The sequence below is a fragment of the Mauremys reevesii genome, linkage group 2 (assembly GCF_016161935.1).
Source record: "Mauremys reevesii isolate NIE-2019 linkage group 2, ASM1616193v1, whole genome shotgun sequence".
Lineage (NCBI taxonomy): Eukaryota > Metazoa > Chordata > Testudines > Geoemydidae > Mauremys > Mauremys reevesii.
This window is the reverse complement of record NC_052624.1, coordinates 154652269-154666790: the sequence shown is the minus strand read 5'-3', so window position 1 is coordinate 154666790 and position 14522 is coordinate 154652269. Positions and strand designations below refer to the sequence as shown.

The 14522-nt window shown below is 45.5% G+C and overlaps 1 protein-coding gene across 2 annotated transcripts; it reads left to right on the top strand.

Moving 5' to 3' along the window:
- The first annotated feature begins 761 nt into the window (after positions 1-761).
- CHMP7 (charged multivesicular body protein 7) lies at positions 762-12744 on the top strand. Of its 2 annotated transcripts, none has more exons than XM_039527530.1 (10): positions 762-1272; positions 3220-3394; positions 5513-5698; positions 7644-7777; positions 8214-8262; positions 8592-8711; positions 9075-9173; positions 9507-9567; positions 10697-10852; positions 11960-12744. In XM_039527530.1, exons 1-10 carry the CDS (start codon positions 983-985, stop codon positions 12022-12024), a joined length of 1335 nt encoding a protein of 444 aa, XP_039383464.1. In that variant the 5' UTR covers positions 762-982; the 3' UTR covers positions 12025-12744. The 2 variants fall into 2 exon arrangements, with proteins under 2 accessions (XP_039383464.1, XP_039383465.1); XM_039527531.1 differs by having other exon boundaries at positions 765-1272; positions 10700-10852.
- The last annotated feature ends 1778 nt before the right edge of the window (positions 12745-14522 follow it).

Below are 14522 nucleotides of genomic sequence, written 5' to 3'. Positions count from 1 at the left end.
TGAAGACTGAAGCATGTCCCCTCTCAATCTTCTCTTTTCCAGACTGAAAAAATTGGGTTTGTTTAATCTTCCCTCATAGGTCTTGTTTTCTAGACCTTTCTCTGGACTTTCTCCATGATTTGAGGTGATGTGAAACTTCAACCAAAGCTGATGATATGATACGATGACATTTGAATACATCACATTCTGATACTGTGTGATTGATGCCAGTTTTGACCTAGCTGCTTGACATTGGGACATGTTATTTCATGCTGTGAAGGCATTTTGACCCAAAATGGTAATGTTTATGTGTGATCCTGTTGTACCATGGTGTGACGTTGGTTGGGTGGAGTGAGCTGACATTTTTAGACAATGTCATTATGCTGTGACTTTTCAGCGTGCCTCGGACTGATGTGACGTGTTGTTTTTCCATGCCGTGCTGAGCTGCGATATGTGGCATCCCCACCCTGTGTTCCGAGGTGACAGGGTGTCATTTGGGAACGTTGTGATGTCACAGTAACTTGATGAGGCCCGGCGCAGCATGACGCCATTCCCAGGCGGCCCCACACTGTGACGTGCGTGGAGACCCGCCTGAGTTGTGGTGGTGCTGTGCTGGCATGATGTCACGTCTGACATGATGATGTCATTCTGAAGCACCGTGATGTCATGGGGTAACCACACACAGCTTTCGCCTTGCAGCATGATGCTGGCATGACTATTGGGGGGCCCATGTTGGGGGTGGCACTAGCACCCCCACACCCCAGCAGTCACACAGGGGCGGGTAAGGGCGCCCTCTGCGCCCCCAGCCTGGCTCCCGCAGTGCATTTCGGGAAGAGAACTTTGCCTTGCCGGCCAGTCAGCCACACGGCGCATGCTCGGGAAGGCCTCACAAACGGGGCGGCGGCGCATGCGCCGTGGGGCTGCCCGGCAGTGAGAGGCTGCGAGCCGCGGCGGGGCGAAGCGGGGGGGGATAAGCCGCGCTGGGAGCCGGGGGCTCGCGTAGATGTGCTCGCCGGCGGAGACGCTTCCCGGGCCGGCCCCGGAGGGGGACCTGCCCCCGGAGTGGGAGTCGGACGAGGAGCGTATGGCCTTCCTGTTCTCGGCCTTCAAGCAGAGCCGGGAGGTGAACAGCACCGAGTGGGACAGCAAGATGGGCTTCTGGGCCGAGCTGGTGCTGGGCCGGGGCCGCCGCCGGGGGGCGGTGCGGACCTGCCTGCGGGAGCTGCAGCAGGCCTTCGAGCGCCGCGGCAGCGTCCCGCTGGGGCTGGGCACCGTGCTCCGCGAGCTGCTCAGGTACCCGCCGGGGGCGGGCGGGCCCGGAGGCAGAGCAATGGGCTGGGCACTGGCGTGGGGGGCTGAGGCGCTAAGGGGGCACCACACTGGGGGATGCTAGGCACGTGGGACACTAAGGCAGGGCAATATTCTGGAGGTGACTGGGGGTCACCAGGTGCAGGTATACGGGTGGGGTACTGGGAACAATATGCTGGGGGTCACTGGCGGTGACTGGGGTCACCAGGTGCAGGTATACGGGTGGGGTACTGGGAACAATATGCTGGGGGTCACTGGCGGTGACTGGGGTCACCAGGTGCAGGTATACGGGTGGGGTACTGGGAACAATATGCTGGGGGTCACTGGCGGTGACTGGGGTCACCAGGTGCAGGTATATGGGTGGGGTACTGGGAGCAATATGCTGGGGGTCACTGGCGGTGACTGGGGTCACCAGGTGCGGGTATATGGGTGGGGTACTGGGAGCAATATGCTGGGGGTCACTGGAGGTGACTGGGGTCACCAGGTGCAGGTATATGGGTGGGGTACTGGGAGCAATATGCTGGGGGTCACTGGAGTTGCAGCGTGTGGGGTACTTAGAGAGGACAGTATACTAATGGGTTATTAGAGATGTAAGTCATAGGAGTGCACAGGGCATGCGGTAGTAGCAAGAGCAATATCCTGGTGGGTTTGGGGTTCAGGGAGACAAGGCACATGGAGCACTAGGGTGCATGATATGCTGGGGGTCCTTGGGTGCAAGGAAATGCTGGGAGGGATGTGGGGCACCGAGGGGGCAATATGCCAGTGATCACTAGGTATGTCAGGCACAGGAACGTTGAGCAGCGTGGGGTGTTACAGTGGGAAATGTGGTAAGAGTTGTGGAGTACTGTACATAAGGGGGACTGATGGGCATGGATCAGAGGGGGCACTGAGCTGAAAGGGTGATAGCGGTATGCTAGGGTTCACTTCGAAGCTTGGGTGCTGGACACACGTGGGTAGCAGGGAGGGTGCATGAAGCAAAAGGCATTAGTGGGCATAGGGAGCAATATGCTTAGGGACATTGGGAAGGCTGCTTTGCGTGAAAGTGCATGGGGCCATATTGTAGTGGGTGCTGGGAGGCCAGTTTGCCAGAAGACTCTGGAGAGGAGGATTGGGGTGGTGCTGTAGAAGCTGCTTGGGCACTAGAGGCAACGTTTTGCCTTTTCATAGGCTCTACCCAATGTAGGGGGCAACAGCACTGAGATTGTTCCCCCTTGAAAATACTTAAGGAACAACCCACATATTTTATGCCAGTCTGAAAATCTTTTACCTACTGGTATTATAAATAACACACACAATGGTCATGTCTGGAAGAAATCAGAGGAGAAAATGATTTGTGTTTCCAGGTTATGTACTTTATGCATAAAGTTCTGTCAAATGCACAATCACTATAAGAGCTTCACTGCAGCCAGTTTCCTTTTTTTGTGCGTGCATGTTTTATTTTCACATTGTAAAATGAAAGAACAACATAGGAAAATATTTGTAAAATCAGCAAAGTTGCAAGAGGATGTGTAGGCAGAGGAAGTTCCTTGAACTATTTTCTATGAATTTGCAGTGTGGAAAATCCCCACACAAATAGGAAAGGAAACGGACTATAGGGAAGATTTTATAGTAAACCATTGTGTATAAATTCTGTCAAAAGCCCAAAGTAAATAAACTGGAAATACAGTAGTTGTTTTTGAGCATTTTTATATTGTACATACAAATTTATTTTAAATTGAGATTTCAAATTGATGTCCAAATAAACGCTCACTTAGACAATCTTGTGAAATCTACTGGAATTGTGAACCAACTTATATGTTCTGTGCTGGGGAAATGTTACTGCTAAAGATGATTCTCCACAGAGATCTCTGCATGCACTGATGATTACATCTGCACAGTGGGGACTGGGTTGCCACGTCCATTTCTAATTCTTGTATGTCTTACTCTCTTCAGACGTGGCAAACTGCAGAGGGAGTCAGACTTCATAGCAAGCGTAGACAGCAGCTGGATCTCATGGGGTGTGGGAATCTTCATTCTGAAGCCCCTGAAATGGACCCTGTCAAGTGTGCTGGGTGACAGTAAAGTGCCTGAGGAGGAGGAAGTGCTGATTTTTGTGGAGCTGCTTCAGGTGAGCATTGCACTGTCTGGAGCTTGCCCTGGTTACCCATGTTATGAGGATGGTGTATGTGTACGTGCGGGGAGGGTGTTGAGATGGGTTTTCCTTGAATCACATAATAAAGATGTCCCCACATTAACAGGAAAGGGTCATCTCTACTCATGTACATTCAAAAACCCAAGAGAAGGGAGGGGGTTTGAATGGCTCATAGATGGGACATAGAGCCCTTATCTGAACATATATGTTCAGATATTAATGTAATGGCTGTAAAATGAGTTGATGGGTTTTCAGTTCATTTTCTAGTGAATGACACTGAATCATAACGCATGAGCAGAGTTGGCAGTCTCTGCTGTGAGGCCACTCTTCTCTTACATTTAAAAAGGGCCTCCTCCAAGTTAAGTTTCAGGTATATATATTTTTTTCAGTACAGTATGTGTGGAAGCCTGCAGATTACTGTCTGAGCACCATTTGTTCTATAGATACATACATAAGTGTCAGTGACTGTCCATCCAGTATCTCTTGTCTTCATTGAATTCACATGCAGCTTTAAAATTAAATTGAAGCAGTGTTTATACACTTTTCTGTACGTGCGTCTCCAAACTTGTGAAAGGCCCTTGTTTATGGCAACTTTTGAAGTTTAAAAATAGAGCCAGATTCTAAACTGGTGTAAATCAGTCTTTCCTCATTTGGCTTAAGTGGCATTGCATCTGATTCCTTTAGTTGGCCCTATGTCTTTGAGTTAGCTGAACTAAAAAATAAGAGTTTGAAGTGAAAAATCAACCAAAAAAAATCACATTTTTCTGAACTTTTCTTACTTATTTTCATTACAAGCAGCAGCGTAAATGATTATAACTCACTGGGATTATAGAGAACTCTTTTCTCTGTTCAACTTGTTTGCATTGTGCACTTGACAGCACTCAGTGTACAGTTGCACTGTTGTTTCATGGATGTCAGTGTCCCATATTAGAATGGGGCTTTTATACATCATCAGGAAATAAACCCTTTAAAAAAAAAAAGTGACTGTAAAGCCTCTAACGTTCACTGTGGGATTCAGGGGCAGATGGAATTCATGACACTGCATTCAGCTTTATTTATTTAATTATTTTAAGTTGTCTAGATTCCAAGTTTAAGTGTATCTTTCATTTTTGAAAAGGGACATGTATTTTGTGTTACATGTGAAAAAATGGCTTAACTGATCAAGTTGAAATTTTAAAAAAAGTTTGAATTGGGACAAAGTCAAAAAGGAAAACCTTTGAGAAGCATAGTAAGAGCTATGGAATGACTTACTCACCATGCAGTGTCTGTTGCTTATTTTGGTATATGCTTTGGCAGAGGAAACAGGAAGCTTGCAGCTCCAGTGCCTCAGGAACTGAGGGAACAAGTGATTCTCCTATATTCCATTAACAGCAATGCTGTTTTTAAAGAATTATAAACTTTCCCTTTTTTTAAATTTTACAAACAATTCTTTTAATTGAACCTTCATAGTCCACTTTTAGCCCTGGGACTTTTAGAAACTTTACTGTGTAATGTGTGCAATAAATAAAATATACTACCAGACCTTTGAGTTCCTAAAATACAAAAGTCACCTTTCCCCAAAGTTCTAGACTAGAGCTATGATATCAGGTAATTTATAAGCCTGTGGGAAGAGAATACAGAGATAATTTGATTGGCAGAGGAGACGACATAGGAGTGTAAACACATTCATTTGGCATGGATATGAAAGCTGATAAGGACATAGTGCTTTTTAAAAATGAAACATAAATCCTTAGTATTCCTGTGAGGTTAGGTGTGTGTTATCCTTATTTTACAGATGGGGGAGAGGTGAAGTGACTTGCCTCACTTGGGATTACTATTCCACAGCTTCTGTCTCCCATTCCTGTGCTCATATCTCTACACCATGCTATTCATGCTATGTTATGAGTTACGATATGTGAACTATACGTTATGTGTAGATTTGCTGGTAAAATATTCTTGATTATACATGACTTGTGTGGGCCATGATACAATGCTGTTGTGATTCTTCACCTGTGTATGAAATCTGCATTGGCATAGAGATGTCAGATTGGCACCCATTGCAGTAATAAGAAAGGGATCCCAATGCACACTAACAGTTTTGTTTCTTTCCTTCAGGAAAAGGCAGAGGAAGTGTATCGCCTCTATCAGAATTCTGCACTCTCTTCCCACCCTGTTGTTGTCCTCTCAGAATTGCGCTCACTCTGTGCCAGCATATGTCCGGATGAGAGGACATTCTATCTACTGCTGCTCCAGCTGCAGAAGGAAAAGAGGGTCACGGTCATGGAGCAGAATAGAGAGAAGGTACAGAATGGCAGATGAAATTTAATTTTGATAAATACAAAGTAATGCACATTGGAAAGCATAGTCCCAACTATATGTATAAAATGATGGGGTCTAAATTAGCTGTTGCCACTCAAGAAAGAGATCTTGGAGTCATTGTGGATAGTTCTCTGAAAACATCCACTCAATGTGCAGCGGCAGTCAAAAAAGCGAACAAAATGCTGGGAATAATTAAGAAAGGGATAGATAATAGGACAGAAAATATCATGCTGCCTCTATATAAATCCATGGTATGCCCACATCTTGAATACTGTGTGCAGATGTGGTCGCCCCATCTGAAAAAAGATATATTGGAATTGGAAAAGGTTCAGAAAAGGGCAACAAAAATGATTAGGGGTATGGAACGGCTTCCATATGAAGAGAGATTAATAAGACTGGGACTTTTCAGCTTGGAAAAGAGATGGCTAAGGGGAGATATGATTGAGGTCTATAAAATCATGACTGGTATAGAGAAAGTAGATATGAGAAGCAGTAAACAACACTTCCTTAACACAAGAACTGGAGATCACCAAATGAAATTAATAGGCAGCATGTTTAAAACAAATAAAAGAAAGTATTTCTTCACACAATGCATAGTCAACCTGTGGAACTCCTTGCCAGAGGATGTTGTGAAGGCCAAGACCATAACAGGGTTCAAAAAAGAACTAGAAAAGTTCATGGAGGAAAGGTCCATCAATGGCTATTAGCCAGGAGGGGCAGGAGTCCCTTGCCTCTGTTTGCCAGAATATGGGAATGAGTGACAGAGGATGGATTACTTGGTGATTACCTGTTCTGTTCATTCCCTCTGTGGCACTTGGCACTGGCCACTGTCAGAAGACAGGATACCGGGCTAGATGGACCCTTGGTCTGACCCAGTAGGGCAGTTCTTATGTAGAATGTGTGTGGTCCCATTCCTGTCTTGCATTCTGTTTTGCTGACAGGGCACTAACTTTTATGGCTAAATGCCTGTGTCTTCCATTAGCCGTTCACCTTGGGTATGTGTACAAGAAGAAATGGCTTTTCCCCATTATCATAAGCTGGTGTTGCGGGGCTGAGGGTCTAGAGTGTTCACTAAGTGAAGGGTCTAAATTCCACTCCCCAAACAATCTTGTAAATATCTAGCGCTGTTCACTCCAACGAATTCTACACTTTACAAGCTGATGACCAAGCTATAGACACAAGTTATTTGGTGTTCTTCCAGCAACACTACACAGTGGTCTAGGACAGGAAGAAAAGGAGAACACTGTAACCAGTTGAAGATGAATAGGGATTTCGGAGTGGTTGAATGTAATCTTTCCAGCTGGAATTTGGACACAACACTGAGGTTAATACTACAGCTCTTGGGCGGTGGGTTGTACCATAGGCTTTCTGATGGGTTGTACCATAGGCTTTCTGATGACCGTAAGTGATTCTGATGTTAGTTTCACATCTAATCTGAATTATGACACCTTCAGCTGTGCAGTGCCCGCTAATATCATGCAGGGGCACTGTTTAGATAGCAGTAATACTTGGGCACTTCACATCTTCAAAGTGCGGCACAAACACTAAGTAATTGGTGCTGAGTCCAAAAGAAGAATGCCCCCATGAAGTTACACAACACCACTGCAGTTTCTGGGCATTCTTTTGAGGCATCATGGCTGCATACTAACATGGCTCAAATGTGATATTTTACTGGATTATAGGACAAGCTGGCATTGCCCTTTCTTTAGATTCTAATTTACCAGTGTCCCTTTTAGTATTATGGGCCCAAAGCTGAACAAGGAACTGTGACGGCAGAGTTTACACAGCCTTTTATTTTTTTAAGGAAGAAGTCTTGCTTTCTTGGTGTAGATGTTGCTCTAGAGATTCCGGCTTGTGAGAACACAAATCCTACAAGAACACAAATCCTACAGTCTGGCAATTCAGTAATGTGCTGCTCCTCCTTTAGATAGTGAAGTTTGCCCGAGGTCTGCATGCCAAAGTATCCCCAGTGAATGATGTGGACATCGGGGTCTATCAGCTGATGCAGAGTGAGCAGCTACTATCACAGAAGGTGGAGTCCCTTTCCCAGGAAGCGGAGAGGTATTGTGTGTGTGTGTGTGTGTGTGTGAGAACTTTGCTTGTGACCTGGCCTTAGTGCATGTATAATGCGTTGCTGAGGGACTTCTTTTTTTTCTTTTTTCTTGTGACTGTGAAAAGGCAAGAAATGCCTCTTATTTGTCTATCAGGTGCATGGGGAGTGAAGTATGGCAACCCAGGGTTCTCCACCCATTTTACCCTGTGTCTCCACATCAGCCACTTGCCATATGTTGTCCTTGGATGCACCCCAGAATACTTGGTATCATTTGCTAGTAGGCATCCTGGAAAGTGGTGGAGTGATTTATGGGGTGCACTGGATCTGAGTGAGCCAGTTGCAAGTGGCTGAACAGTGGTAGAGGGAAGGATGGGGTGGAGAATATCACAGCTGACCCCCTCCTGCTTATAGGCTTGAGCTTCTCCTTGCCCTTTGTCCTTGCAGGTGTAAAGAAGATGCCCGGATCGCTTGTAGAGCTGGCAAAAAGCAGTTGGTAAGTATACTCTGACCCTGCCTGCTCTGCTTTGGAAGCTGTGGTCTTGGAACTGTGGTACGAGATGGGCAACTTCTGAGTTTGTGTTGAATGCCAAGACCATTCTGAAACCTGCAAAACCTACTGCTCTGGCAGAGGGGCTTGATTCACATGGTGCCACCTCATGCAAACATTCTTGTCTGGAGTAGGATGGTGAGGAGAGTTTGAGGGCATCTCAGTCCTAAAGTCAGCCCATGGCATGTGCTTTGTTGCACTGGAATAGTTGTTTTAAGAAGGAACTTTCTGGATGCTGCCTGGTTTCTGATTCAAGTTTGTGTGCATGTTCTCAGGCACTGAGATATTTGAAGTCCAAGCGAAGGACAGAGCGGCGGATTGAAGAGCTCCTTTCCAAGCTGGATGCAGTTCAAGGCATCTTGGATCGTATATATGCTTCTCAGACAGATCAGATGGTAGTGTGCTTCTTCCACCTCTCGTGTCATATGTTCACTTTCCTGCTCAAGTTGCTTTGCTTTACCTACCTCTTCAGGCTCTGTGTTTGAAGAGCTCCTGCATATGAGTAAGACCTCATCCTCTCTACTCCAAGAGATACTGAGGATGGCCTAGGAGTCTTATTGTGATTGTGGCAAGGAAATTGGCCTCTGGCTGCATCCTCTCTTTGCCTTTTCATGCTGCTGCCCTACTGAAAAAACTGCTAGGATAGCAGAAGGCAGACACTAGGGCTTTTCTGAAGAAGCAACAGTTTATAGTGTTTCCTTAGTCTAAGGAACACATCCTTAATAGAAGTAACATTCCTTTCTTTTCTGCTTATTAAGGTGTTCAATGCCTACCAGGCTGGAGTAGGAGCTCTGAAACTGTCCATGAAAGATGTCACTGTGGAGAAGGCAGAGAACCTGGTGGATCAGATTCAGGAGGTATTGTGAGATGATGGTGGCATATAAGAACAGATAGGGAAACTGTGGGTGAATGTACTAAGCACATTTCCCAGGTGTTAGACTTGAGGCTTCTGACACTATTTTGCCCTTATGCTCTGCATGTCTCTTGGGCTGAATGGTCCATACAACTTTCCTTAAATCAACTTCCATATTACTCCTTTGTCCTTAAAATATCTGCAACATTAGCACTTTAAGTGTTGGTAGATGCTCTCTGATGTTCTTTTACAGCGCTCATCTGTGTAGTGTCTAACTGCGGTTAAAACTACTCGAAGGGCTTTATTGCACAGCCATGTACTGTTAATTCTCTTCCAGCTTTGTGACACCCAGGATGAAGTCGTTCAGGCTCTGGCAGGAATGTCGATCAATGGCTTGGGTGAGTTCATCCATTTTGTGGGCTTTCTCTCCTCCTCCCCTCCCCCTACTCCCCTACCCCCCCCATTCAGGTGCTTGCCAGTGGCTGTTCTCCGAGAATAGGCAGTTGTTCTCAGCCCTTCAGAGTCATCTGCTCTACTGGTGCCTTGTAGAGGGAGTAAGGGTTTACAGATAGTCTCCTGGTGTCTGATCACTTATTGCAAGTGACTCAACAGGTAGAATCATAGGACTGGAAGGGACCTCGAGAGGTCATTTAGTCTAGTCCCCTGCATCCATGGCAGGACTTAGTATTAGGTAGATGGAGAACTGGGGATGGGAGCCAGCTCACAATTGGACTCCTCCAAACATACAAGCTCATAGAACTGCTTGCAGCCCTCCAAGGTTGGGCCTGTAAACTACTGAGTAGTTGAGTCTGTTTTTTGGATGGACACTATTAGCTTTTGTAATATCTTCCTTTCTTCCTGGTTTATCTTCTACAACACTTATGTTGCTATCTGTCTCTTCCAAAACACTTCCCCACCCCCAGACCCTCCACCACACACAGGCTTTAGCAGTGATACATCCTAACCTCAGTCAGAGGGTATCAGCCCCTACTGCCTTTAGCAGACAGATCCTTCCCACCCCAGTCCTAGGTGTTGAACTTTCTGCCTCTTCTGCCCTGAGGCATGAGGTCCCTGTCTGAGGAAGAAGCATGCGGCGCTGCTCACAGTTTTGGATAGTAGGAGAGTTGCAATGGTTCTCTTTCTGGCTTGAAGTAACTTTGGTAGAAGCTGAAACTGGGACATTAGTGCTTGTTCTGAACTTGACTTGTAAAGTCAGTGTTAAATTTTCTTACCTGAGCAGGAATCTATGCAAACCACCGGTAAAAGACAAGTTGGCAGGAGCTTCTCAGGCTCAGGTTCTCAAGTGTAACGTTCCCTTTGAAAGGGGAATGACATCTTGTCTTAGTATCCAGCCGTGAGTGAGCAGCTCTTCCACTGATGTAGGATTGTCCTTGCAGCACTCTCCTGCTACAGTGCCTTCCTTGGCCACTGGGATGTTTTGCTTATATGGTCTTCCAGCCCATTTCTTGTGCTATTAGGATATTGTTTAATTCCTCCAGAGATTGATTTGTTTCTTCTCTAACCTAGCAGAGGTTGACAGTGAAGAACTTGAGAAGGAACTGGATAGTCTCCTCCAGGACTCCACTAAAGAGCCTTTGGACCTGCCTCCTGTTCCCCAGAAGCCTCTACTTCCCAGCATCTCTGATACTGAGCTTGAAGCAGAGTTGGAGAAGGAGGATGGAGGTATGTATCAGCAACAATCTTAGCTGGTGGCCTACTATTGGCATCAAAGACAACCACATCTCAAGAGGTGGTGGCTCTCTGTCCACTTGCCAGCGATGAAATGTCCTGCTCTACAAATGCACCGCTGTGCTGTAAATTAGCACCACCTGGCAGTCTTGGCATAGACTGGGCTAAGCATGATATGGGCCAGGAAAGCGTAGTTATCTCTAAACCTCTGTCAGTGGGGTTTCAAGGGTTGTCCTGTTAGAGAGGTGCTGCAGGGTGGAGGGGTAAGCATGTTCTATCCTTGCTCATGTCATCCCTATTCTGTGGCTAAATGTCTATAGTCTCCTTGGCTGTGAATCCAGCATTATATTATCACAGAGAGAGGACGCCCTTTTTTGAGCAGACCTACTCCCATTATATGGTGAAACAGAGAGAGCTCCTATTTTAGTAGCTAGTGGAAACTGTTTTCCAGCTAGTTAACTCCTTCCGAAAGCGGAGCACTGTGAAGAACTGGATGGCGCCAGCTGTGTGTGTTGTTGTAAAAGTGTGTTTTGGTCTGTTTTATAAATGTTGGCAGGCCCGTAGCTAAAACGGTTGATCTGCCAGGTCCCTGAATATGCTGCAGACCCTCTTAGTGTTCTTCTGGGCCCTTCATTGCGCCCCCTCTTCTTCTCATGTAGCTGATACAGATGCTTAAATTGGCCACCAGTCTCAGCTTCACCTAGTAATGATGAGTGACTTAAGGTTAATTTTAAAAAAAAGGAATTAACATACTGGATCAAATCAGTAGTCTCCGAAAAGTAGTAAATATCAGAAGCTTCAGAGGAAGGCATGAAATCTCTTGATGATTGAATGACCTGCCCCTAGAATTTTCTTCATATCTTTGAGCAATTAGTAACTTTCCTGTGCCCTGAAACGTGGTTTAGTATCCTTTACATCTGAGGGCAAACCCTAGGTGGTATGCTGTTTTAGTGTCAAGAAACCACTATGGACTTACACAGTATGGGGGCTTAGTAACTGTTTGCCTGTGTCTGTCTTCGGGACTTAGGATATGGTTGGTCTTTCTTTAACCCATTCTGCTGCTAAACACTCACTTTTCTTCTGTTGCTTCTTCATTTGTAGGTTTGGCACAAAAGACTGCTTCTACATATTCTGAACCCAAAAGAGCCCTGGGACTGGGTCTCTAACAGTGTCCTGCTGCTGTAATTTGAGAAGTTGTCTTAAGCTTGCTTAACTAGTGACAGTAACTTTAAAAAGTAACTTTTGGAGTGTGGGCTAATGCCCCCCTCTTTACCGGATATCACGTCGCTAAACAACAGGATCTACTGCCATGACAATCCACCCTTTCTGGAACTGATCCTAGCTGGTGTTGCTGTCGTCTCTTTAGTGTCAATATCTACACTGGTCTCAGTTTGACTTGTTATCCCAAGTCGCCTACGATGTTCACTCTTGCCAATGAGCTCTGTCTTCCCTGCAGGATTACAATTCCTGAGCTCACTTACTTCATAACAATCCTCAGTTTTGCTATGGCCAGCGTTGAGGAGACCCTGAAACGCAGTAGGATCACAGCTGCTTGACCTCTGGCTGTTTGTGTGGTTGTGTAAAACGTTTGGCACATAACATAGGTACCGTTCTTGACAGTCATCTGTCTGCAGCAAGCTTACACACATGTTGATAGTACTGTCTATCTTCCCTTGTTTGTATTTGCACGATTGTGGTCAACAAGACCAATAACTCTTTTATTGTATGAGCCTTGTTGCCACTAGGGGGCAGCAATTGCCAGCACAAGATGAAATTTACTCCTCTTTCTGTAATACACTAAGGCCTTGAAAGGAGACCTGCAAAGGGTTTTTAAAATGAAGGTGTTGCGTTTTAGGCTGCGTGATGATAAAGGCCAGCAATGTTTATTAAGTTTCCGCTTGTTTTTTACTTGTAGAAATAACAGATAGCTCAAGTTTAGTCTTCCCTGCCTTTGCTGAAGAACTTGTTGGGAGTCACAGGGATGGCTAGTGTGAGCTTTTTACACCATCCCTGAATGGATGGGGATTTTGTATCCTTTTCCAAAGTGTTCCTTAGACAATGGCAGTAACAGTAAAACAGAGCATTAAACAGTCTAACAATCCTCTCTTTTAGTTTGCAGTCTTGAGATGTCATAATTTCACTAGGACACAAGTTGTCCTAGAGAAGAACTGAGTTTCTAATGTAAAAAGACAAGCAGAGGAAATAACCTTTAGGAGCTGCCTTTGTTCATTAGGAAGAAGTGCAATTCCTCTTTGCAGGTCACTTTTACTATGCTTATCGTGTAGTCGGAAGAGGGTAAGCCTGATCTGTCTTGCTTCCAGTTGCATCTAGCGTGGCTGGATTAGCTGCTTTAGGCGAGGCAGGTGCTTCCAAATGTGCTCTTGTGTATCCTGGCTCCTGATGGGAGCACCATGCCCTAGACATGAAGTGGTGAGTACAAAGTGTGGGCTGACCCAAGGAAAGAAGGCAGGGTAAACTAACTGTGTATACATTTTTAACTGGTCTCCTCCTCGTGTCCCCACATTTGAGTCTGTGTCTGCTTATTGGGTATTAGCCCTGTGCTGCCTCCTGTACCAATGGCTCTCCATTGCTCAAGCCAGGTGGAAGGCAGTTTGGATGAATAGTAATAAAGGGTCATGGAGTAATGAACAGAGGAAGGGACACTGAACCTAGCCCAACTCCAGGAGAGGGGGGAGAGAACTACCAGTGAAGCATCTACAGTCTGCTGCATCTGAACACAGCAGCTCCTCTTCTCCCCTGCACAAATGCTATTACTGAGTGGAGACCCCTCCTCTTGTGCATGGTATGGTGCAAGGGGTTAGCAAGTCACATGGGCCGCAAACACAATCATACTAAATAATTTTAATCTCCGTATTTCTTTCCTTTGTAAAGAAAAAGAGGGGAAACAATTGCTGTTTTTTCTACCTGCTGTGTAATAAAAGGGGAAAAAAACCAAAAATGTCCATTGTGCTGTCAGTTTCTCTCTTGCATTATCTCTGACATTGATCACGTTATTAATGCTGCTCCCGCGGTGCTTCCAACACTTATGATGGAAAGATTGCTCACTAAACATAAATGGGCAGCTGACAGTGGTTTGACTTCAAGAACAGATTGATGGATAATCCATGCACCCAGCTGTTGGATGTACCCACAACAGGACCTCCGCTAGTGCTCTGTTCTGTGTCTAAATTAAAACAGGCAGTTGCTTTCAGTGAGAAACAGAGCCCTGCTGGCTTATGGTTCAGGAGCCTTGGCGTGTTTGTGAGCGTTGGCTTAAAAAGCGGTATGATTGCTCTCTTTGCTCTTCAGGACATACCATCCTTTCTACCTCTCGTTCATTCCCAGAAAGCAGCACGATTGTTTCCCACACTTTTCCTCCGGTCCATTTTATAAAATGACTAAAATGTTGGGACTTTCACCAAGGACACTATCCCACAATCTAATAGACCCCCCTGCCAAACATTTAGAGAATCAATGTAAACGTTCCTTTCTTTGGCTTCCTTTTGTTATGTCCCCTTGGATCACAGTAAACGACCATGCTTGGTTATTGATCTCATTTGGATGCTTATACAATCCTGGTCTGAGTCCCTGTTCAGTTATTACCTACTTTATTGGATTAATCTTCATAAGTCATTCTCTCCTACTCTTTGATAATCTATGACTT